The sequence below is a fragment of the Eptesicus fuscus genome, chromosome 5 (genome assembly GCF_027574615.1).
Source record: "Eptesicus fuscus isolate TK198812 chromosome 5, DD_ASM_mEF_20220401, whole genome shotgun sequence".
Lineage (NCBI taxonomy): Eukaryota > Metazoa > Chordata > Mammalia > Chiroptera > Vespertilionidae > Eptesicus > Eptesicus fuscus.
Genome location: NC_072477.1, coordinates 47,091,283 through 47,116,126, shown reverse-complemented (window position 1 = coordinate 47,116,126; position 24,844 = coordinate 47,091,283). Strand labels below are relative to the sequence as shown.

The following is a 24,844-nucleotide window of genomic DNA, read 5'->3' as shown; positions in this document are numbered from 1 at the left end:
TGTGTAGAAAAGCAGCTTAGAAAGTTTACACACACACCACACACACTCAGAAAGGAAGGTTAGAAACTACCTTACAGTGGGTTGTGCAAATGGGTACTTGTGCAGGTTCATTGCTCTAAAAATCCTCTGTGCTCTATTCACCCCTACCTACGCTCTAACCTCTGACAACCACTGATTTTTTTTACTGTCTCTGTAGTTATGGTTTTTCCTGAATGTCATATAGTTGGAATCATACAGTATGTGACCTTTTCAGATTGGCTTCTTTCACTTAGTAATATGCATTGAAGTTTCCTCCATGTCTTTTCATGGCTCGATAGCTCTTTTTTTTTCTTTTCACTGCTGAATAACATCCCATTATCTGAATGTACCACAGTTTATGTATTCATTCATCCTGTTTGCTTCCAAGTTTTGGCAATTATTTTTTTTATATATATTTTATTGATTTTATTACAGAGAGGAAGAGAGAGGGATAGAGAGTTTAGAAACATCGATGATAGAGAAACATCGATCAGCTGCCTCCTGCACACCCCCCACTGGGGATGTGCCCGCAACCAAGGTACATGCCCTTGACCGGAATCGAACCTGGGACCCTTCAGTCCGCAGGCCGACGCTCTATCCACTGAGCCAAACCAGTTTCGGCAAGTTTTGGCAATTATTAACAAAGCTTCTGTAAACATCATGTGCAGGTTTTTGTGTGGACATAAGTTTTCAACTCCTTTGGGTAAATAAATACCAAGGAACATGATTGTTGGATCAACGGTAAGAATATGTTTAGTTTATAAGAAATCACTAAGCTATCTTCCAAAGTGGCTGTATCATTTTACACTCCCACCAGCAAAGGATGAGAATTTCTGTTGCCCCATAGCCTCACCAGCATTGATGGTGCTGTCAGTATTCTGGATTTTGACGACTATAATAGGTGTGTAGTGTTATCTCATTGTTGTTTAAAAAACAACAACATAGTTTTCTATCAACCCGTCTTTTTGTTTAGCCAGGGAATGGTCTCTTTTTTTCACTTTTCCTATAGATTGTTCTACTGCTTTCCTTTGTCTAAGGTGATTTCACTTTTTGATTATTGATTTTGTTGCCAGCCTTCCTTAGAAATATTTTCCTTCATGTTTTGGAAATTTATAGAAAAATGCATAAAATATCTATGTACAGTTTTTAAAATAATGATATAGTCAACACTTATTATAAGCACCACTGTCTGTCTTCTATATTTTTCTCTTTAATATACTCTTTTCTCTTGCTGTCATGTGCTTGGAGTAGCGGGACCCCTAAGATAGGAACCTCCAATACCATTTTGACAGAGTGCACCTGTCCACACTAACAGCAGGTGGTGCTCCAGAGACCTTTGTGAGTTTCTTTGCTAAATTCTCTGGGTCCTAGGAGACCCTGATTTCTTGCCGGTTGTGGTCTTTGTTATTACTTCACCTCCTGACTAGGTGTGATTACCATTATTGCCATTTCCTCCAGTTAAACAATTATTAGCTCAAGGTGTTCACAGTTTTTTTCTCCTGACAACAGCTTGTCAATTCAAGCCTATAAACTCTCTCTATATTCCACCTGCAAGAAAAGACAGGATCATTTTATATATTGGGTAATATTGCCCCGGTACCTAAGCCCAAAAGCTTTCAAAAATCTTTCAGAAACGTGTGTGTGTGTATCCCAAAGTATAAAGATAAAATTGTAACATTGGAGTGGGCATTTAATCATCTTCAAAACTAGCATTATGTCATTGTTTAGTTAGGATTATACACCTTCTACATTTTGTAGCAATTTGAGGTTAGAGTTCTTATTTCACAAGAATCTCTGATCATCTCCAGATGCCAGAAACCATAGCTAACTGTAAATTATATGAGTTATTTTGGATAAACAATTTTCAAGTGCAAAATTTTTGAACCTTTCTTTCCAACAACAAATAATAATAATATAAGGCCTGGATATAACTTAACATGTTTGATGTGTGGCGCTAGACTTCTGGAAATAAGAGATTTTTTACAAGAGCCTTGTGAGCTGAAATGAGACATAGGCTATGGAGAAGGCAGGAGGGAGAAGAGGGTTCTGAGGGAAAAGGAGAGGCCGGGGCCGCTCCAGGAGCGGAGGATCCGGGGGTCCCTGTCCAGTGAGGACTCAGATCTGAGTCCAGTAAACAGTGTGAAGCGGTAGGAAGGACCTGTGCGCCCCGGCGGCCCAGGGGTGGCGCGCACTCCCGAGGGAACAGGGACTGGGAAGGCTTCTCTGAGGAGGTGACACTCGATCTGAGAGGGGAAGAGGTGGAGAGATGGCACATCTAGAGACAAGCCGGGGGCGGGGGTGGGGGGGAGAAAGGAGGAAGAGCTCGATGCGCTCGGCGCTCCGCCCTCGGGCGTCGACTGCTAGGGCCTGAGCGCGGTCGCCGCCCTCCGCCCGGTCCTCTCCCTCCCCTCCCACCCTCCTTACCTTCCCGCCCCCTCTTTCCCCGTCCTCCTCCCCCAGCGCCTCTGCCGCCGCCCGGCCCGAGCGACCGCCGAAGCTGCGGGTCTCCGGAGACGCCATGTACCGGCTCCCCTTGACCGTGACGACCCGGGCCGCGACCCCGCGGGGCTGGGCCTGGGGCTGCGGGCGGCGCGGAGCCCACCATCGCGCGGGGCCGGGGCTGCCGCGGCTCGGGCCCGGCTGGGCCGGGGGCCTCGGGCTGGGGCTGGGGCTGGCGCTCGGGGTGAAGCTGGCGGGCGCGCTGAGGGGCGCAGCCCCCGCGGCGCCCCCCGCGGCCCCCGACCCCGAGGCGTCGCCCCAGGCCGAGCAGCCGCCGCCGCGGGAGCAGCCCCTCGCCCCTCGGTCTCCGCAGACCCCGACGGCGTCCACCCCCAGGCGCTACGCCAGAGCCATTGACAGCAGCCGCGACCTGCTGCACAGGATCAAGGTACTGCGACGCGGGGAGTTGGCGGTCGGGACCCCGGAAGGGGCCCCCTCGGGGGTCATCTACCCGGGCCGAGCCGACCCCAGCCTGGGCGATGGGTGGGATGCCCACGGTCAGCTCCCGAGAAAGACTTCCCGTTTCCCGACCGTCCGGCCGCGGTCAGACGCTCTTAGGGGGTTGCCCAATTCGGGGAGGAGGTCACGGCCCGCCTTGGGGACCGCCCCTTCCCTTTCGGGGTGCCAATCCGGCACACCTCTCGGGTTAGCGCAAGTTTGCAGCCGAGGTGGGCGGGGCGCACAGAGGGGCGGGGCGCACAGAGGGGCGGGGCGCAGCCGAGGTGGGCGGGGCGCAGCCGAGGTGGGCGGGGCGCACAGAGGGGCGGGGCGGGGCCTGGAGACGCCCGGGTGACAGCGCCCGTGGCCCCGCGAGGTATTTCCGCGCGTCTCTGAACTGTCTGTTCCTTTCCCCTTGCTCTTAGGATGAGGTGGGCGCCCCTGGCATCGTGGTTGGAGTCTCTGTAGATGGAAAAGAAATCTGGTCAGAAGGTAGGCTCAGAAAAGGGTTAATGCGTAGCTTGTTTTTTTGCCAGTTGGTGAATGAAATCTTGATGTTTTACTGCTTGGAGTGAATCTCATGAAATAAATGCCCTTCAGCTTAAGTGAAATTATCCATGTTGTGGAGAAAAATGTGTCCAACAGAATAATGTATCGAGTTTTCTATCCGTAAGATTTAAAATGTAACTAATGACTAAATTGGAGTCTAAAAAATGGCTTGTTTCCACACCCACTCTAAAAGGACTGGATTTATTGTTCTGAAAGTTGTATATAGAACAGCCTGTTAACTGCATGTTTGTCGATAACCCTTATCCTCCTTTACTATATAATAAAAGGGTAATTAATATGCAAAATGACCAAAGTGAAGGAGCGGTTGCTATGACATGCACTGACCACCAGGGGGCAGACGCTCAGTGCAGGAGCTGGCCCCTGGTGGTCAGTGCGCTCCCACAGGTGGAGGGCGGCTCACAGCTGACCAGCGAGCGCAGGAGCCTCTCCAGCCTCCTCCTCGGGCATCCCAGACTGTGAGAGGGATGTCCGACTGCTGGCTTAGGCCCTCTCCCCACGGGGTCCTGGACTGGGAGAGGGGGCAGGCCAGGCTGAGAGTCCCCTCCTCAGTGCAGGAATTTCGTGTACCAGGCTTCTAGTGAGTAGATAAAACGTCAGAATTTTGTGTTTTTCTTTTTTAATTCAGTCAACAATTTGAGTCGCCTATTCTGTAAAAGGCATGCGATTCCTGTCCTTAATGAGTTTATGATCTACTTTATTACTGTACTTTTTTGAGTAGGCAGACACTTAAATAAAGTAGTACTTATTTACTCTTACTATGGGGCAGTAGGGAAGTGAATTTTTTTTAAAAATGGTTCTTCCTCCAAATATAAGTATAGCTTAATCTGTATGCCTGATTTATGAAAAATATTGTAACCAAAATTATATAAATGTCAGGTTTGTGGGTGGGGGCTTTGTTTTTATGCAAATATTTTAGCATAATCCCTTTACAGTTTAAAAACAATCGTTGTACCCCCTTTTTTTCTTTTCAGATCTCAGTTCTTTATATCTCGTAGGATTCCACTTTCAGCCTGTCTAGAAGATGAAATCAAACTTAAATTTTTTCTAGAATGAGCTTTAAATTGGTGGTACATTATTGTGGTGGGTTTTTCCCCCCTGATTTTCTGATTTGCAGCTGAATTGAATTGATAGTTAGCTAAAGTGGATTTGCAGGACCTCTTTTCACTTATTTTTAATTAGATGGGTATTTTAAGGAATTCAGTAGAAACTCGCTCAAGAATAAATATAATCTGAAGAACAACAATGATGTTTTCTTTAAAAAATGTAATTTATTTGAAATTTGGAATAACCAAATTGCTTAGATAAGCTAAGAAAAATTAGTGTTTGAATCAGATGGAAAATTACTATTGTGTACAAGGCACAGTTCTGTTTAGTTACAAGGTTAAATTGTTAGACTTACTGTTGTCCGTGCTAAGACTTATCCCTTGCATGATAAGTTTTCATTAACTTATAAAAGTAGAATATCTTTCCTTCAGATGAATATACAGGAAATTTTAAGATAGTATTATTTCAGTTTTTCAAGATTCCTTTGACCTTCAAGGTTATTAATGGTGACTTTTCACTTTTTTTCAAAGGCTTAGGCTATGCTGATGTTGAGAACCGTGTACCATGCAAACCAGAGACAGTTATGAGAATTGCCAGTATCAGCAAAAGCCTTACCATGGTTGCTATTGCCAAATTGTGGGAAACAGGAAAACTTGATCTTGATATTCCAGTACAACATTATGTTCCTGAATTCCCAGAAAAAGAATATGAAGGTGAAAAGGTAATGAAACTCACAGTTCATTTTACAAGTGGCACGTTTAATGGTTTAAAAGGTTGCATAGGATTCTTTGGTTTGTTTTAAATTATTGTTAATTTTTTTTATCCAGATGATAATCGAGATTTTCTGAAATTTAAAACTAAAGATGTGTATATTTTTTCAATAGCAGTTTAAAATGAAAAATATTACTGAGGCATTATTCTTAGGCTACTAACTTTTAGTTATAGTTTAGTAACGTAATTAATTTTCATGTTTTTATAATTAGGTTTCTGTCACAACAAGATTATTGATTTCCCATTTAAGTGGAATTCGTCATTATGAAAAGGACATGAAAAAGGTGAAAGAAGAGAAAGCTTATAAAGCCTTGAAGATGATGAAAGAGATGGATTCCGACCAAGAAAAAGAGTTAAAAGATAAAGGAGACAAAAATAATGAAAAGAATGACTTTGCTAAAGCTAAGATAGAGCAGGATAATGAATCTAAAGGCCGGAATTCCAAACCTGTCAAGAAAAAAAATGATTTTGAACAAGGTGAATTGTATTTGAAAGAGAAGTTTGAAAATTCAATTGAATCCCTAAGATTATTTAAAAATGACCCTTTGTTCTTTAAACCTGGTGAGTGTTCATTCCCTCTCGTTACAAACTCATCATTATTGAAGTGTTAATTTTCAGAAAATCGAGAATACCATCCTGAGGGCTTTAGATGTGGTAGATGATTGTGGCACGGATTTTGTTGTCCAGTGCTTGCCTTTTGTCCGCATTTCTTAAGAGTAGTTAAGAGCATAGAGCATAGTTCCTGCCTAACATCCAGGCAGCTACTTGTTTAGATTTAGCCTCATGGAGGCTACCCAGTCATTTAGTAGATTCTAAATATCAAAATATTTGTGAAAGATTATGGAGAAATGTTGGAATAATAGTTCTCCAAACAAAATCTAGACCAAAGTGGATGTGATAATGTATTGCTACTATCTTGTTTTTTAATTAGACTTTATTTTTTAATATATCTTTATTGATTTCAGAGAGGAAGGGGGGAGAGAGAGAGAGAGAGAGAGAGAGAGAGAGAGAGAGAGAGAGAGAAGAAACATCAATGATGAGAATCATTGATTAACTGCCTCCTGCATGCTCCCCATTGGAGATTGAGCCCGCAACCCGGGCATGTGCTCTGACGGGGAATCAAACTGTAACCTCCTGGTTCATAGGTTGATGCTCAATCACTGAGCCATGCCAGCTGGGCTTAGTTAGACTTTAAATTGTTCAACTTAATTTTGTGCCTTCATTTCTTAAATAAATCAGTGTTCATCAACTTAATTTTATTTCCAAAAAAAACTAATATATAAAAATAACTCCCTTCGTTTTTGTATATTTTTTGGTATGATGCCTACTGAAACCACTTCATATCTTTAAACTTACCATAGATTTATTTTTTATTCCATTTTCATATTAAAAGATGCTTCTACCATGAGTAGGTATTATATAGGTATAATCAGTAATGGCAAAGAAATATGATTATGGATTTTGTCTTTAAAAATAAGGTTCTCACCCATTTCTAGTACAGATGGTACAATATACATTTCCAGAATCCAGAATGAGATAAAGGTATATATTTGAATATGTATTTTAATATGTATTTGAAATAAGGTTTATATATTCCTGCACCGGTGGGGTCCCTCGGCCTGGCCTGTGCCCTCAGCCTGGCCGGGACCCCTCGGGGGATGTTGGAGAGCTGGTTTCACCCTGATCCCTGCAGGCCAGACTGACGGTCTCCCACTGGGCCTCTAGTACGCATATAAGATCTTTGGTTAATCTCTTCCTGCCCTCCCCCTACCCCCTTCCCTCTGAGATCCATCAGTCTGTTCCATGTTTCCATGCCTGTGGTTTCCACTCCTGCATTGAGCGTCTGCCCCCTGGTGGTCAGTACGCATCATAGCTACCAGCCAGTTGGCCAGTCAGCCAGTTGCTTAGGCTTTTATATATATAGATATGTTTTATTAAAATAACTTGTATAACTACTTATGCCTTAAGCAACTTGTATAATTACTAATGCCTTAAGGTACATTAGGAACAAGATAGTTGACTCAAGAATCCAAATTTGCTTTTCTTTCTCTTCCTAGTTTGTTTCCAGTTTGTAGAATTTTTATTATGTTTGAGGTAGGATCATTTGTTTATTTTCTTATCATAGAAATGAGTAAGTTCATGTGAAATTTTAAACATATTGATCATAATTTTATTCTTGTGTTAGGCACATGGAATAAGTAGGGCCATTACAGAGCTGAATAATATATCATCCATGATGTTTTATAAATGCTGAAGTAAAATATTCCAGTTTTAAGGTATATACCAGTTTTTAATGGAAAAGTATTTTACATGTTATGAATCATTTTCTCTTTTTTCCTCCTTGCAATGATGTCTCAAGGTAGTCAGTTTTTGTATTCAACTTTTGGCTATACCCTACTGGCAGCCATAATTGAAAGAGCTTCAGGATATAAATTTTTGGACTATATGCAGAAAATATTCCATGACTTGGATATGCTAACAACTGTGCAGGAAGAACATGAACCAGTGATTTACAACAGAGCAAGGTAAATGAATATTTTTTGGTGTGTCTAGCTATATCACATCTTAATACTATGTTATCAGTTAAAACTCAAATTTTCTCTTCTTTCCAAAATCAACTTGTCACATTTTGGAAGCTTTTCTACATGTCTGTTTTTCCATTTATAAAGTGTGTTTGTAAAATATTCCCAAGATCTTTAGATGAAAGGCAGCAATAATAATTTAACTACATGAATAATTTAACCAAAATTGCACCCATCATTGGCATCTATAATTTGCTCTTCAACCATCTCTTTTTCATGTTTATAAACTAATACTTTATCTTTTGTTATTTTTAATTGTTTTAACTTTTATTTTGAAATAATTTTACACTTATAGAAAAGTTATAAGAATAAGTTATAAAGAATTTCCATATACTCTTCACCCAGATTCTACAAATGTTATCATTTTACCACATTCGCGTTATCTATCTACTAGAGGACCGGTGCATGAAATTCATGCATTGGGGGGTGGTCCCCTCAGCCCAGCCTGCACCCTCTCCAATCTGGGACCCCTTGGGGGATGTCTGACTGCCGGTTTAGGCCCGATCCCCTATCGGGCCTAAACCGGCAGTCAGACATCCCTCTCACAATCCAAGACCGCTATCTCCTAACTGCCCCCCCCCCCCGCCAGCCTGATCACCCCTAACCACCTCTGCCTGCCAACCTAGTCACCCCCAACTGCCCCCCCCTGCCAGCCTGGTCACCCCAACTACCCCCCCCACCGACCTGGTTGCCCCCACCTGCCTCCCCTGCTGGCCTGGTTACCCCCACTGGCCTGGTCACCCCCAACTGCACCCACCCCTGCCTATCTAGTCGCCCCACACAGCCTGCAGTTCAGTCGTTTGGTCATCCCTCACTAACCCCCCTGCCAGCCTGGTCGCCCCACGCAGCCTGCTGTTCGGGTCGTCTGTCCAGTTGTTTCGGCCGTGACAGCCCCTAGCTTTTTATTTTTTTTTTTTTTAATATATTTTATTGATTTTTTACAGAGAGGAAGAGAGAGGGACAGAGAGTCAGAAACATCGATGAGAGAGAATCATCGATCAGCTGCCTCCTGCACACCCCCCACTGGGGATGTGCCCGCAACCAAGGTACATGCCCCTGACCGGAATCGAACCCGGGACCCTTCAGTCCGCAGGCCGACGCTCTATCCACTGAGCCAAACCGGTTTCGGCGCCCCTAGCTTTTTATATATTAGGATATGTTTTTGGTTTTCTTTTCCTGAATCATTTAAAAATAAGTTGCAGGCATGGTATTCCTTTACCGGTAAAGATTTAAATGTGTATTTTCTAAAAACCAGGATACTCAGGAAATTAACATTGACACAATGCTTTTATCAGATCTACAGACCTTATTCAAATTTTGCCAATTGTCCAAATAATGTTCTTTATAGCAGAACTGTCATGTTGTCAGTTTGTCCCATTATTGCTGATGGTAATTTTAATTGCTTTGTTGAGATGTTACCTGCCAGTTTTCTGCACTATAAAAATTTGAAAGTAATTTCATTGAAATATAGCAAATGAAAAATTTATTGTAATTTTATTAGTAACCTGTAAAGGGGCATTAAGAGAAAATTTTGAAGCTAATGACTTTTCCATTTTACTCTAATTATTTGATTTGTTAGAAAAGTAAACTTTAACCAACTGTTGCCTATTTCCATTAGTAATGCTTTAAATGGTTTAATGGCACTTGAAATAGATGAATGGTGGAATATTTTTAGCTTTATCTTCCTATCTCCACACTAGTTTTATTTAATCTTCTGTTTTATTTAGTTAAATTATCATTTTAAGTTATCAGCTTATTTAAAGGACTTAAATGTGCATTGCTAGTCAGCCTAAAGGAGACTTTTTTTGGACCTAAAAGAATTTGGGTTAGTAGCAAGCAATGAATTTTAATTTTTTTAAATGGCCTGTAGTTCTCAACCAGTTCAGAGACTCTTAGTGTTTTTTTTGTGGAGGTTTTTTGTTCAATATTATATTTTACTGGAAAGCATAAGAAAAATTAACAAATGCCATAGGTTGTCAATTGAATCTAAAAAAGATTCTCTAATAAAGATGGCATAGATACTTGACCTTATTTTGATTTAGGTCTAGGCATTTGATAATGAATGCCTAGACTTTTATATAAGGGAGAGGAGAAAATTATGTATCATTGGGCTTCTTTTCTAAACTGAAAATTACGGATCTATGAATGTATAGACTGCAGAGCAGCTATCATTTTCTGGTTTCTTAATGAGTGATTAATTTATGACTAGCACAAAAATCAAAATATGGCATATGATGAAGAGTTGATTTTATTTTAGCTCTCTTTAAAAAAAAAAAAAAGGCAGTAGATGTCCATTTATATTATATAAGGTTCCTATCTGCTTTGGGTTTTTTCTTCAGATTTTGGTAGTACCCACTGGTGCTACAGGGGTGATTCATTTTAGTTAGATTAATGGACTGCTGAAATAAAATAGGATGGAAATATGTTATCTAGGAAAATGTTCTATCCATTTGCTTTGTTTTTATTTTAATTGATACATTATGTACTTGGGCCTATACAAGTCAACTCTGTTGTGTGTTTGTTTGTTTTTTTAATTCTCACCTGAGGACATATTTTACTGATTTGAGAGAGAGAGACAGAGAGAGAGAGAGAAACAGAGAGAAACATCCATGTATGAGAGAAACATCATCTATGGATTGTCTCCTGTATACACCCCGGCTGGGGAATCAAACCTGAAACCTAGGTATGTGCCCTGACAAGGGAATCGAACCAGAAATCTTGCTGAGCATGAGATGATGCTCCAACCAACTGAGCCACCTGCCAAAGATTGCTTGCTTGCTTGCTTTTCTTTTTTCTTTCTTTGTAATAATTATTTAAAAAGAGCTTAAAGGGGCCGAAACCGGTTTGGCTCAGTGGATAGAGCGTCGGTCTGCGGACTGAAGGGTCCCAGGTTCGATTCCGGTCAAGGGCATGTACATTGGTTGCGGGCACGTCCCCGGTGGAGGATGTGCAGGAGGCAGCTGGTCGATGTATCTCTCTCATCGATGTTTCTAACTCTCTATCCCTCTCCCTTTCTCTCTGTAAAAAATCAATAAAATATATTTTTAAAAAAAGAGCTTAAAGGGAACACTTTTTTTTTTTTTTTTTTTTTTAGAGAGTTCAGGGAGTAAAAGGAATCATTTCAATATATCTATTTTTTTAAAAAAAAACCTTCACCCTGACCGGTGTGGCTAAGTGGTTAGAATATCAGCTCACACCGACTCCTTGATCATAATCATAAAGTAAATATGTTTATGCTATCCTGACCAAGTCTTTTAGAGTTATTGTATCCCAAGAGTAAGTGCTTATTGTCTTTATCACTTTTCTGTGTACATTTGTGTGTTTAAAATAGTGCTTCTCAGTGTCTGTCACCTGTTAAGGTATTTCCCCAGAATCCCACCCCAAAATACTGTTTACGTTTCTTTGGTCAGAACCTTAGCTACAGGCCACACTTAGCTGTAGAGCAGGCCGAGAGCGCCCTGGCCAGTGTGGCTCAGTTGGTTGGGCATCTGTCCCGTGCACCAGGTGGTCGCTGGTGTCGATGTTTCTCTCCCTCTCCCTTCTCTCTCTGAAACATAAAACAATAAATCAATAAAAACATACTTTATATATTTTTTTAAAAGAATGCAGAGAAACTAATACTTAGCTGGGTACATTGCTCTCCTGAATAAAATTGAGTTGTTTGTTTTTAATGAAAGAATAGGAATATTGATTCTATGTATGCAAATTGGTACATTGTCTATAGCAAGTATATTCTGTATAGGCAAATAAACTAAATAACCCTTTAAGCAAATACCCACAAGGGAGTGGAGTGAATGTTCTTGCCACAGTTTGTTGATACAAGAATCCTTAGTCAATGCATTAACTTATTATTAGACTTTGTTTACATTTTCTATGCATCTGGCACAATACTTGCAACAAAAATCTCTTTTATAATTGGATGAGACCAAAACCAAATAGAATGTTTTCTGAAGTGTTGCTGTATTTTGACAGTATTGATATGGCCTTTACTTTCTGGTATTATCGTTTTTTATTATTATTTATTTATTTTCTAGATTATCTTCTAAAATTAAGTCTTGTTTCTTATGCCTTCAGCTGACAGACTCTAGTAGTAGATTCAATCCAGATGTTAAAGCTGAATGTTCAAGTGGGATTGGTTTTTTAATAGGCATTTTACATTCTTCGGGTTTTTTAACTTCTCATAACAATAAAATACAAAGTAGTGCATAATTGTTTCTAAAGGCATTTAAGAAGCATTTAAAAAATAAAAGTCTTAAAATTTTTTTTAATATATTTTTATTGATTTCAGAGAGGAAGGGAGAGGAAGAGAGATATAGAAACATCAATGAAGAGAGAGAATCATTGATTGGCTACCTCCTGCACGCCCCCTACTGGGGATCGGGCCTACCACCCGGGCATGTGCCCTTGACCAGAATTGAACCTGGGACCCTTCAGTCCACAGGCTGACACTCTATCCACTGAGCCAAATTGGCTAGGGCAAAATAAAAGTATTCTGAATTTCTAAGTTTATAGGTGTAGATTTCTGTGGTTATATAATGTTCTTGTGCAGAAGCTAGAGATTCTTAAGTAGGAAGAGGCTGCTTGTCATCTGGCATCATTCCATCAGTTATTCAGTTACAAAGGTGTCCCAGTTACTGACCAAAGAACTTATGTCTATATCCCACTCTTTTTAAAGCAGAAATTCCTTAAGAAATTAAAATAAAGTTATTATCCAGCTGAACAAATTATTTTTATGAAAAGCCATTAATTTGTCCTCTGTGAAAAGGAATCAATGGATTAAAGCCTAAAATCTATTTAAAGTTTAAAATTCTAGATTAAAGTCTGGAATTCTCCACAGTTTTGTATTTTAAAGGATGAATGACTGAGGAATTCTAATTTCCAACCTTGATATAAGTGGTTTGAAATGCTTTACACAAAGCTGATTATTAGCCAAAATATACTAGTAGTTCTCTCCTAGTTTACGGACTTGGAGTTCACTCTAATAACTATGTTTCTCAATAAGAAAATGTATTTCTGTTGCCAGTGAGGAGCTTTCAATGTCCCCACCAGTTGCCCGTGAAAGGGGGGTTCTTGCGAGGTCACAAGAAAAGGAATTTTCTGAGACTTGCACAGGAGAATGAGTGGCATTTATTTGCATGAAATTACATCCCTGAGTTTCCAAGGCTCCATTTCCCTTCGTCCTGCCAAGGAAGAAGTCCAGCTGTGTCTTTAGCAGGGCTGGGATTAAAGCCGTTGCCCAGAGTTTCCGTTCCATATTTGCATAATTCAATCCAGCATTGGGCTAGTTTAGCTTGGTTCCCAGCTGCAGTTCATCAGTCCATTGAGTTTAGGATCCCCATGGCCATGCCTGTAGGACCACATGGCTATGGAGGGAACACTGGCAAATGCAAGGATGCAGGAGTAAAACCAGAGGAACAGGAGAGCCACAAGAGCTAAGAGAGAGAGACCTCCTTTGTCTGGGGGGTTATATATTCCCAAATTTTCACAGACTTGCATAGGCTCCATCCCCTCTAGCCAGTGATCACTGTTCCATCCCCTCTAGCCAGTGATCACTGTTCCATCCCCTCTAGCCAGTGATCACTGCTCCATCCCCTCTAGCCAGTGATCACTGTTCCATCCCCTCTAGCCAATTGATCTCTCTTCCATCCCCTCTAGCCAATGATCTCTAACAGGCACCCCAACTTAACTTCACATGCATCCATCTCCCTTTTGTCCAGTCTCTTCCCCCAGTAATCTGCAGGAAATGGGCCAGAAGGTTCCCTGGGGAGTACAAAGGTGCAGCTTTCTGGTGAAGCTGCCCAGATGGCCAAGCTTATAACGTCTGGCCTCTCTTTTGCTACTTTCTGTTATTAATAATAGGGGCCCGGTGCACGACATTCTCCCTTCTTCTCCATCTAAAACTCAATTAAAAAATTTTAAAAACATATCCTTGGATGAGGATTTTTTAAGATAAAAGTTTTTCCCCCCTTAGGATCTAGGAAACTAGAGCATTTTGTGAACTAAGGTGAAGGAGTCAAAGTTCTCAGCATGGCACAGAAAGTCTTGCAGCATATGGGAGGATGGACCATTGTGTGAGACTTTTCCATGCATCACAGGACATTTAGGAACCTTGGGCCCCTATCTATTAAATGTCAGTAAAATCCCTCTAACAATTGTGACAACGGAAAAAATGCCTCAATTTTTGCTTATGGGGTTGGTACTGCCTCTGTTGAGGACCATTGATTGTGTTGTAGGCCATGGTAAGAAATTTGGATTTTATTATCATTACAGTGGTCACCATTGGAGGGTTTCCAGTGGGTGGAAGAAGGAGGAGACAATCTCAGGCTTCTGCATGGAGAATAGACTGCAAGGAGATAAATCATCTTGGGAGTATAACTGATGGAGCAAAATTATAGAGACAAAGATGTAGATAGTGGGATTAGTCTTAAATATAACAGGGACATTTCTTAAGTGACTAGAAGGAAGGAAAAAATAATGGATGATGATATAAATACCTTTTGAGATAAAGATTGGAGTTTCTAGCTCACTTTGGATGGTCTCAATCTTTTCAGTAAAACAAAAGGTACAGTTATCTGCTGATTGGACCTGAGATAGAATAGAGGGCTGAGAGTGGAAGAGATTGGGACTAGCTATTATGAAGGATATACCAGGGAATAACCAGGAAGAGAATGAAAAGATTTGGTAACAGCAGTCAAGACCCTTAGCAAGACTATGAATTGGAACCAGTCACCTTTGTTATATGAATTCCTATAGCCTTTCTTGGCAGATAATGGAACAAGGAAAGGGTTGCCTATATATATTCGGGATTAGTCAGAAGAATGAGGAACCTAAAGGTGCTAGTAAGATGGCAGCTGAAGTAGTTGAAATGGCTGATGGTTTAGTTCAGGTTAGGACAGAAAATCTGGTGAAATCAGTAGGAACAAAAAAAAAAACCTAGGGAGATGGAAGAGTCAGGGGACTAGATGGAGGGGAATAGATGGAGGTCATAGGGAGGGCAGAGAGCAGGTTCATTGGAGAGCTGGAAAAATCGAAATCCTAGGAAGAAATTTCTGAGTCTGAGACCTTAGAGATAAAACAGTTCAAAGTGATGGTGAGATCCAGGTCTGACAGTGCTTTTGCATAGCCAAAGTAGAATGAAGACAAAGATCATTAGAGTGAGACAGTCAGCAAACTAAAAACCTAAGAGCATCATTTTATTATGAATCTTGAAAGAAAGGATTCTCCTGAGCCAAGTTTCATTTTTTGTTTAATTAATTTTGTGACTTCATTTTATTTACCTCATTTATGTTACAGCCTCCTCACATTAGCATAGAAACCTCATGAGGTCAGACACTGTCTCTTTTAACACTTTATCCCAGCATCCAAACAGTCCCTAACACAGAGTGAGTGCTCCATCAATAATTGTTGAATGCATGAGTAAATAACAACTGTCATTTATTAAGTACCTGCCAGAAATATGCAGTGTTTCATACATAAATTCCTAACTCTGCAAATAGATTTTTTATTTTATTTTATTGATTTTTTACAGAGAGGAAGAGAGAGGGATAGAGAGTTAAAAACATTGATGATAGAGAAACATCGATCAGCTGCCTCTTGCACAACCCCTACTGGGGATGTGCCCGCAACCAAGGTACATGCCCTTGACTGGAATCAAACCTGGGACCTTTCAGTCCGCAGGCCGACGCTCTATCCACTGAGCCAAACCGGTTTCAGCGCAAATAGATATTTTTGTCTTCATTTTACAAGATAGGATGCTAAAGCAGTGAATAGAAATGCCAGACTGCCTGGGTTTAAATTCACTCTGCCACTTACAAGCTGTGTGAATGTGGTATAAGCTATCCTATATAATAAAAGCCTAATACGTAAATTGACCAAACAGCGGAACAATCAGTCGCTATGACGCACACTGACCACCAGGGGCAGACACTCAACACAGGAGCTGCCCCCTGGTGGTCAGTGCACTCCCACAGGGGGAGGGCTGCTCAACCAGAAGCCAGGCTCACAGCCAGCGAGCAGTAGTGGCGGTGGCGGGAGCATCTCCTGCCTCCACGGCAGCACTAAGGAACAGTGAGCTGAACTGTAAGAGCAGTGAACAGGCAGGCGGTAAGGAGTAAGGGGTCCTGGACTGTGAGAGGGATGTCCACTGAGGGCTCCTGGACTGCAAGAGGGCACAGGCCAGGCTGAGAGAACCTCCCCGCCCCCACCCCTGTGCACAAATTTTGTGCACCAGGCCTCTAGTGAGAGTATAAGCTATTTATACTCTCCATGTCTCTTTTTTTAAAATTTATTTCAGAGAGATAGGGAGAGGAAGAGAGAAATAGAAACATCAATGATGAGAGAGAATCATTGATCGGCTGCCTCCTGCACACTCCCTACTAGGGATCGAGCCTACAACCCAGGCATGTGCCTGGACCAGGAATTGAACCATGACCTCCTGGTTCATAGGTCAACATTCAACCACTGAGCCATGCTGACCGGGCATGTGTAATCTTAACCATTAATTTTTTTGCAGTTATTTAAAGTTTGATACACTCAGTATGGGCAAGCATGACAATGGAAAAAACAACCCACTTTCAATGCTTTAATTCACAAGGCGATTAGAGTAGTTTACTCATTTATTTGTATTTCATTAAGATCTGAATCATACTGAAAATTAGTGGTTGGTTCCTGCGAATGTATGATTACTACAATGAAATGCAATCTGTCTCATGTACATTTTCCTATTCGTTTTCATGTGTAAAGTCAATAATAGACTATTAAATTTTTAATCACCATTCTTATTTTATTTTAGATTTTATGTTTACAATAAAAAGAGACATCTTGTCAACACACCTTACGTGGATAACTCCTATAAGTGGGCTGGTGGTGGCTTTCTGTCTACAGTGGGTGACCTTCTGAAATTTGGGAATGCTATGCTGTATGGTTACCAAGTCGGGCTGTTTAAGAACTCAAATGAAAATCTTTTGCCTGGATATCTCAAACCAGAAACAATGGTTACGATTTGGACACCAGTCCCTAACACAGAGATGTCTTGGGATAAAGAGGGTAAATATGCAATGGCATGGGGTGTCGTGGAAAAGAAGCAAACATATGGCTCTTGTAGGAAGCAGCGACATTATGCCTCACATACTGGAGGTGCCGTGGGTGCCAGTAGCGTCCTGCTGGTCCTTCCTGAAGAACTGGATGCAGAATCTGTACGTAACAAGGTTCCTCCAAGAGGAGTAGTTGTTTCCATCATCTGTAACATGCAGTCCGTTGGACTCAATAGCACCGCTTTAAAGATTGCTCTGGAATTTGATAAAGACAGAGCAGACATGCCTTAACGTCACAGGTGCAAAATGAACTGTTTTGCTTTTTTAAACATTAACTAAAGTTCCAAAATACATGAGGTTTTTAAGAATAAATTTGTAATATAGTATAATTGAATGCAGAAAATATGTACCTCTAATTGTTTAATTTTGTAATTGTCTTTTATTGTAGGGTTAGTTCTTTATACTCAGGGAAGTAACAATATTATATTTACTTTTTGGAAAAAAAGTTAATTCTTGAAATAAAATATTCTGATGAAAATATATACTTTTTGAATGTGTAAAATAGAGAAAATCTCATTCAGTAGGAACCTCCAAATATTGCTCTTTTTTTCCTTTTTTAAAAATCCATCCCCTCACCACCTCCCCTTTGATAACCATCAGCTTGTTCTCTATATCTATGAACCTGTTTTGTTTTGTTTATTAATTTGTTTTGGTTGTTTTAGATTTCACATATAAGTGGAATCAAATAGTGCTTATATTTCTCTGTGTGATTTATTTCACTTAGCATAATACCATCTAGGTCCATTCTTTTTTATTGCTGCATAATGTTCTATTGTACATACATGCCACTTCTTTAGCCACTCATCTATCAATGGATACCTAGGTTGCTTCCATATCTTGGCTATTGTAATTAATGCTCCAATGAACATAGGGGTGTATAGATCTTTTTGAATTAGTGTTTTTATTTTATTTGGATAAATACCCAGAAATGAAAGTGCTGGGTCATATGGCAGCTATATTTTTAATTTTTTAAGAATCTCAATGCAGTGTTCCATATGGGTGCACCAATTTACAATCCCACCAATAGTGCACAAGGGCTCCTTTTTCTCCACATCCTCATTATTTTATGTTTTGATGATAGCTATTCTGACTGCTTTGAGATGATATCTCATTGTTTTTGATTTGCATTTCCTTGATGATTAGTGATGCTGAGCATCTTTACGTATGTCTGTGGGCCATGAGTATGTCCTCTTTGGAGAAATGGCTACTTGTTCTGCTGCCAACTTTTTAATTGGATTGTTTGGGGGAAGGGGATTTGGCATTGAGTTGTATGAGTTCCCTATATATTTTGGAGGTTAACTCCTTATCAGATGTATCATTTATGAATATCTTCTCCCATTCAGTAGGTTTTCTTTTTATTTTGTTGATGTTTTTCTTCACTATGTAAAAACTTTTCAGTTTAATGTAGTCCCACTTGTTTACTTTTTGTTTGTTTGTTCTTCATCTTGCCCAAGGAGACATATCCAAAAAGATATTGCGAAGACCATCAAAGAATTTACTGTCTATGTTTTCTTCTAGCATTTTTATGGTTTCAGGTCTTACATTTAAGTCTGTAATCCATTTTGAGTTTATTTTTGTACATGGTGTAAGAAAGTTGGTCCAATATATTTTAGTACTATTTGTCCAATTTTTACGCTGCCACTTATTGAAGCAACCATCTTTACCCTCATTGTATACTTTCCTCCTTTGTTGTAGATTAGTTGATCGTATCAGTGAGGATTTATTTCTGGACTCCCTATTCTAGTCCATTGATCTGTTTTTATGCCAGTACCATACTGTTTTGATTACTGTAGCTTTGTAATATAGTTTAAAATCAGGCTTGACTGGGTCTAGAGGATCTGATTCCAAGATGGCTCACCCATGTGGCTATAGGCAAAAGGGCTTACTTACTGGATTTTGGCAGGAGGTCTCAGTTTTTCATCACATGAGCCTCTCCAAGGTATTCTTGGCTATTCCATGGCTTCCTTCAGATTGCGTGGAGTGAAAAAGGCAAAAGCCACAATGTATTTTATAATCTAGACTTGGAAGTCATATACCATCACTTATGCCAAATTCTATTGGTCACACAGACCAACCCTGATTCAGTTTGAGAGACGACTATGCAAAGGCTGAATACCAGAGGTAGGGATGGGTCATTGAGAGCTATCTTGGAGACTGGCTCCAAAAATAGCTTATTGTAGTGTGGCCATATGGGAAATTTTGTTGTAACAGCCATACATATGTATATTGGAAACTAAACTGAATTCAGAAAATTTCAAAAGGAAATTGTTTTTTATACACTCTAATAAAAGGAGGGTTTTCTATCATTCTGAGCCCTAAGCCTGTTTCTTCACTTTCCACTTCAATATATTGAGGTAAATAGATGAACATCTCTAAGTTGGTTGAAATATGAAAAAAAGCTGCTTTCTAAAACAGATCCATTTCATCTCTTTTTTTCTTGCTTCTCCTGATCCGTAGATCTTGTATTCATGTTTGTAAACTTTTTCAATCCATGCTCTCTTTGATAAATATAAAAATGTCATACCTATTTTTAATGTTATTTTAAATGTTAAACATTAGATATGTGACTAAAAGCAAATGAAATACAATGGTAATTTTTTAAATTAAATTTATTGGGTAACACTGGTCAGTAGGGTCATACAGGTTTCAAGTGTACATTTCTATGATACACAATCTGTATATTGCATTGTGTGCCCACCACCCAAAGTCAAATCATTCTCCATCACTATATATTAGGCCTCCTTTACCCTTTATTCTCCCCATTCCCCTTTTCTCCTTTGCAACTTGATTTTGCCGCTCTTCCCAACCAGTGGTGGAACCTGTTTGTCTACACCCTTGAATCTGGACTGACTTTGTGGCTTCTTTGACCCACAGAATGTGGTGGAAATGGTGCACAGGTTCCAAAGCGTAGGCTTTAGGAGGCCTTCAAGCTTGTTTTCACCCTCTCAGAACACTGCCCCAGGGCTGCCATGGAATACAGAAGCTCTAATAGCTTCCTGGAACATGGGAGGCCACCTGGAGAACTGAGATGCCCCAGCTGCCAGCCAGCACCAGCTGCCAGCCATGTGACTGAAGCCATTTTGGACCTGCCAAAGCAGTTAAGCCTCCAGCTGAATGCAGCCACGTGAGTGAGTCCAACCCACAGAATCATGAGAAATAATAAATCATCATTATTTTAAGCCGCTAAATGTTGGGGTGGCTTGCTTTGCAGCAATAGTTAATACAACTATACTCTGGTGTGTTAACAGGTGTGTAAATAATTTGGGTGAAAAAGTAAAACTTGAGAGTACTTGAATAGATAAGATCTTTTTATTTAAATAAACACTTTAAAAAAATTAATCCTCACCCAAGGACATGCATAGAGAGGAGAGAAGCATCCACATGAGAAACACCAATCAGTTGCCTCCAGGGATTGAACCAGCAACCTAGGTATGTGCCCTGACCAGGAATTGAACCTGCAACCTTTGGGTGCATGAGACAACACTCAGCCAACTAAGCCACTCTGACCAGGCTAAATTCTATTAACAGCACTCTGTGTCAGGCACTGTGCTAAGCATTCTGTATATGTTGTCTCATTTTATCTTCAAAACAACCCTATTAAGTAGAAATTAATAACCTCCTTTTGCCCAAGATCACACAACCATTGACCATTTGAACTTGTTTCAAACCCAGGTATACCTGACTCTAAAAATTGTTTAACCATTATCTTGCCTTCCCATAAGATAGAAAAAAAGTCTCAAAAAATTTACAGATCCAATGAAAGGCAAAAAAATAAATATATATTGGGATTTTAATTAGTAAATCTAGCTGCAAATAAAAAAAATGACACCTTTTACATTAATATACAAATTAATATGAATGATGACATAATAGTCAAGCTTTTATGCATCCACTCTTTTAAATACATAGCATGCTATATAAAATGGGAAATAAGTGCCCTGGCCAGGTGGCTCAATTGGTTGGAGCGTTGTCCCATATACCAAAAAGTCATGGGTTCAATTCCAGTCAGGGCACATAACTAGGTTGCGGGTTTGATCCCCAGGGAGGGCACGTATGGGAGGCCACGGGTTGATATTTCAATAAATAGATGAGGATTAAAATGTGAAATAAGAAAATGAAAAAGACATTCATGGACTTAAGAATACAAACACAAAACACTGAGCAGGACTAAAGCTGATGTCTGCTGAGCTCTTGATCCAGAAGGCAGTGGCAGCTCCCATTTCTGTTCCTGTAGAATAATCAAAACTAAAACTGCTTCCCTATGGAAAATTTTAAATATAGGCTTTTAACTAAATCTGACAGAACTACCTCCCTGTTTTCCTAAGGTGAGGTTTTGTGAGGCAGGAAAATAACAGTAGACCTGGTTCTACCAGCGGGGAGAAGGGCAGTGCAGGACTAAGCCAATAGGCAGAAGAGTTAAAACTAAGAAAATTACTTCTGGTATCCCCTTATCAACAAGACTCAAAGGCTACTTGAACCTGGATCAACAGCAAATATCTCAAATTGATATAATTCTTTATGCCTACAGTTGTGAAAATACAGCTATAAAGTCCTAAAAGTTTACAAGATGAGGCCATTATTCTATCAAAGTAATCTTCTTTCTTTGTAAAATGCAATAATGAACTGTAACCCTTCCAGACAAAGATTTAAGTTTGTTTCCATGGAAAATTATAGACATATTTCCACAACCTCACTTTTCAAATCTGGGGTAGAATCTTACATTGTAAAAGGTTGAATTTTGTGGTATCTTATCATACTTTTTTAAAAATTAGAACTTTATCAGATGACTCACAGGGGCAACCAGGTAAGAAACCATTTGTCATCTGATGAGGTCAGAAGCCAAGAATTTAATTTTATTTTTACTAATCTTTATGTAACTGTTTTGTTTTCTTTTTAATTTATGGGAGATAAGATTTCCTTTAAAAACACATTTATTTAAAAAAGTACAGTCAATGTAAGTAGTAGTATTAAAGGAAAACAACCTATCTAATAAGAGTAATATGCAAATTGACTACCTCTGCTGCACTCACAAGCCACCCACCAGCCAATCAGGAGTGAGTGTATGCAAATTAACCCAACCAAGATGACTGCGGCCATGGAGCGAGCAGGAGGCTTAGGTTTCCCCGGCAATGGAGGAAGCCAAGCTTTCCGCACACCCTGGCGGGCCCAGGCCTCCACTCAAGGCTACAAAGTTTCAATTATAGAAGATAAATAAATCCCAACAAAAATGGTGGCAGCCACAGAGCTGGAGAGATCAGGAGGCTTGAGTTGGCCCCAGCGATGGAGGAAGCCAATTTTCCGCAGCCCTGGCCTGCCTTGGCCTCTGCTTAAGGTTACAAAGTTTCAATTATAGGAGATAAATAAATCCCAACAAAAATGACTGCGGCCATGGAGCGAGCAGGAGGCTTGGCTCCGCTGAAGGCTACGAAGTTTCAATTATAGAAGATAAATAAATCCCAGATCCCAGGGCCTCTGCTTGGGTCGCCAGGGGGCGTGGCCGGCCTGCAAACCACCACAGGCCCCTCGCCCAGGCTGCCTCACACCCCAAGGGAACCCCCACCCTGATCCGGGACACCCTTCAGGGCAAATCAGCCAGCCCCCACCTGTGCACCAGGCCTCTATCCTATCTAATAGAATAATATGCAAATTGACTGTTACTCCAACTCACAAGATGGCTGCCCCCATGTGGTCAAAGATGACTGCCCCTATGTGGGCACAAGATGGCCGCCACAAGATGGCCAGCAGGGGAGGGAAGTTGGGAGGGACCAGGCCTGCGGGGGAGGGCAGTTAGGGGTGACCAGGCCTGCAGGGAAGGTAGTTAGGGGCAAACAGGCTGGCAGAGGAGCAGTTAGGCATCAATCAGGCCGGCAGGGGAGTGGTTAGGGGGTGATAAGGCTGGCAGGCAGAAGTGGTTAGGGGCAATCAGGAAGGCCGGCAGATGAGCAGTTGGGAGCCAGCAGTCCTGGATTGTGAGGATGTCCAACTGCCTGTTTAGGCCCGATCCCGGTAGGATAGGGCCTAAACGGGCAGTTGGACATCTCTTGAGGGGTCCCAGATTGGAGAGGGTGCAAGCTGGGCTGAGGGACACCTCCCCCCATGCACAAATTTCATTCACCGGGCCTCTAGTTCAGTAAATAATGTATAGGGAAAAATCATGAAGTTTGGAAAAGTCCTAGTGTTCCATTGAATATTTCCAAGCTTAGTAATACTGTTTAGATTAATAATGAAGTAAAAGTTAATATGCGATTCAGTTCCCAATACCAAGTATTTCTATAACTTAATCCTTAGATATTTTCTTTAAAGTACACTACTTTCCATTCTGATACACCAAGGTTTCGGCTTTGATTCCCCCGTCAGGGCATAGACAAGAATCAACCAATGAATACATAAAGTACAATACTTTCAGGACTATTTCCAAGGAAATTTTCAGGGATTTGTCCTCCAGATTAGTTATCACAGGTTTTGCTCCTTTTATCAATAGCCTGTCTCCCCCACTGCTCCTTCTAGCCCAAGGTTCCCAAATTGTGCAAGCTGAGGTGCCTTGAACACCACAGGAAAAACACTGGTATTTGACATCTTTTGAAGATCATGCAAAATTCTAGTTCCAGGTAGTTACATTAGTTGGCACTACATTCCCTTTGATGACGTCATATCTCTGTGAAGTTGGTTTGGGGCCATGGCTGTGATAAAAAGTATTATGCAAAAGTCAGTGTGGAAGAAATGAGGATGGCCGTGTCCAATCTGATCCCAATTTTGAGAAATTGTACAGTGCCCAAAATGCATACCCATTCCATTAATAATTGTGATTAAGAATTACATAAAATAATCACTTTTAATTTACATGTATCATTTTTTTCAAACGGCTACTAAAATTGTTATAACCTGATTTACCCTAGGATGTAGTGACGGGATGGTAGATGGTATTGAATTCTCTGGTCTAGACAGATAAGCACTCCTGACTGCATGTGTGTTGAGTGGCTCACTTAATAAACGTAACTGTTAGGTATCCTTTTGTCTATAGAACTCCATGAAAAAATTACTGAGACTCTAAAGATGCCATAAACCAAGAAAGTATGGGAACCTCTGTGTTATCTACTTTTCAATTTTTTAAATGCACCCCAAATTTCCATAGTTTTTTAGTATGATATATGAATCAGGATGTTAAAGGATCCATCTCTCAAATTGGGGGTATATACTAGTATAGGCCTCTTTTATTGAGAGGGGGTTAAAGAAATTTTCAATTTTTAAAAATTTCTTCCTTCATCTGCATTTGATGTTATATAAACATTACTGCAGAAGTAATTTTCAGATTTCAGATATTTTTAAGGTTTTGATAGGAAATACCTATCTAAGTGCCTGCCTTAAAGTTAACAAAATAGGAGTTATCTTCCCAGTCCAATGAAGAGTTATACTGTGGCTAGAGAAGTAAAGATACACTCCCAATTCCTAGCTCCACAGACCATTTCATAAACTATAAAAATGACAATGAAACACCAGAGCCACTCAACACACGTGCAGTCAGGAGTGCTTATCTGTCTAGACCAGAGAATTCAATACCATCTACCATCCCGTCACTACATCCTAGGGTAAATCATGATACTTCTGATTCCTCCTCTCAAATTTTCTATCCCAAAAGGAGCTTTCTATAACTCAGACCCCCAAAACAGTCCTAATTATGCTGTATATTAAGACCATATAAATCCAAGGCATTACACTGTGATTGTTACATTAAACATGTACTTCTAAAATGTGTTTCTATGATTATAATAGCAAAACTATATTTAGAATTAATAATTCCATTTGTAATTATTTAGCTCCATTCATTTAAAC

The 24,844-nt window shown here is 40.4% G+C and overlaps 1 protein-coding gene across 3 annotated transcripts; it reads left to right on the top strand.

Annotated features, from left to right (window-relative positions):
* The first annotated feature begins 2,448 nt into the window (after window positions 1-2,448).
* On the top strand, window positions 2,449-19,320 carry LACTB (lactamase beta). 3 transcript variants are annotated; one of them, XM_054716174.1, is made up of 6 exons: window positions 2,450-2,905; window positions 3,381-3,447; window positions 5,100-5,290; window positions 5,553-5,817; window positions 7,700-7,865; window positions 16,714-19,320. In XM_054716174.1, exons 1-6 carry the CDS (start codon window positions 2,537-2,539, stop codon window positions 17,243-17,245), a joined length of 1,590 nt encoding a protein of 529 aa, XP_054572149.1. In that variant the 5' UTR covers window positions 2,450-2,536; the 3' UTR covers window positions 17,246-19,320. The 3 variants fall into 3 exon arrangements, with proteins under 3 accessions (XP_054572150.1, XP_054572149.1, XP_008137374.2); XM_008139152.3 differs by having other exon boundaries at window positions 2,452-2,905; window positions 5,553-5,901; XM_054716175.1 differs by lacking the exon at window positions 16,714-19,320 and having other exon boundaries at window positions 2,449-2,905; window positions 5,553-5,901; window positions 7,704-7,831.
* Window positions 19,321-24,844: the final 5,524 nt, after the last annotated feature.

What these genes read in the sequence shown, in the direction of transcription:
- LACTB (XM_008139152.3), top strand. Translation starts at nt 2,537, where the DNA reads ATGTACCGGCTCCCCTTGACCGTGACGACCCGGGCCGCGACCCCGCGG. An exon ending in AAAAGAAATCTGGTCAGAAG is followed by an intron (nt 3,448 to 5,099) that starts GTAGGCTCAGAA and finishes TTTTTTTCAAAG; the next exon opens with GCTTAGGCTATGCTGATGTT. An exon ending in GTGATTTACAACAGAGCAAG is followed by an intron (nt 7,866 to 16,713) that starts GTAAATGAATAT and finishes ATTTTATTTTAG; the next exon opens with ATTTTATGTTTACAATAAAA.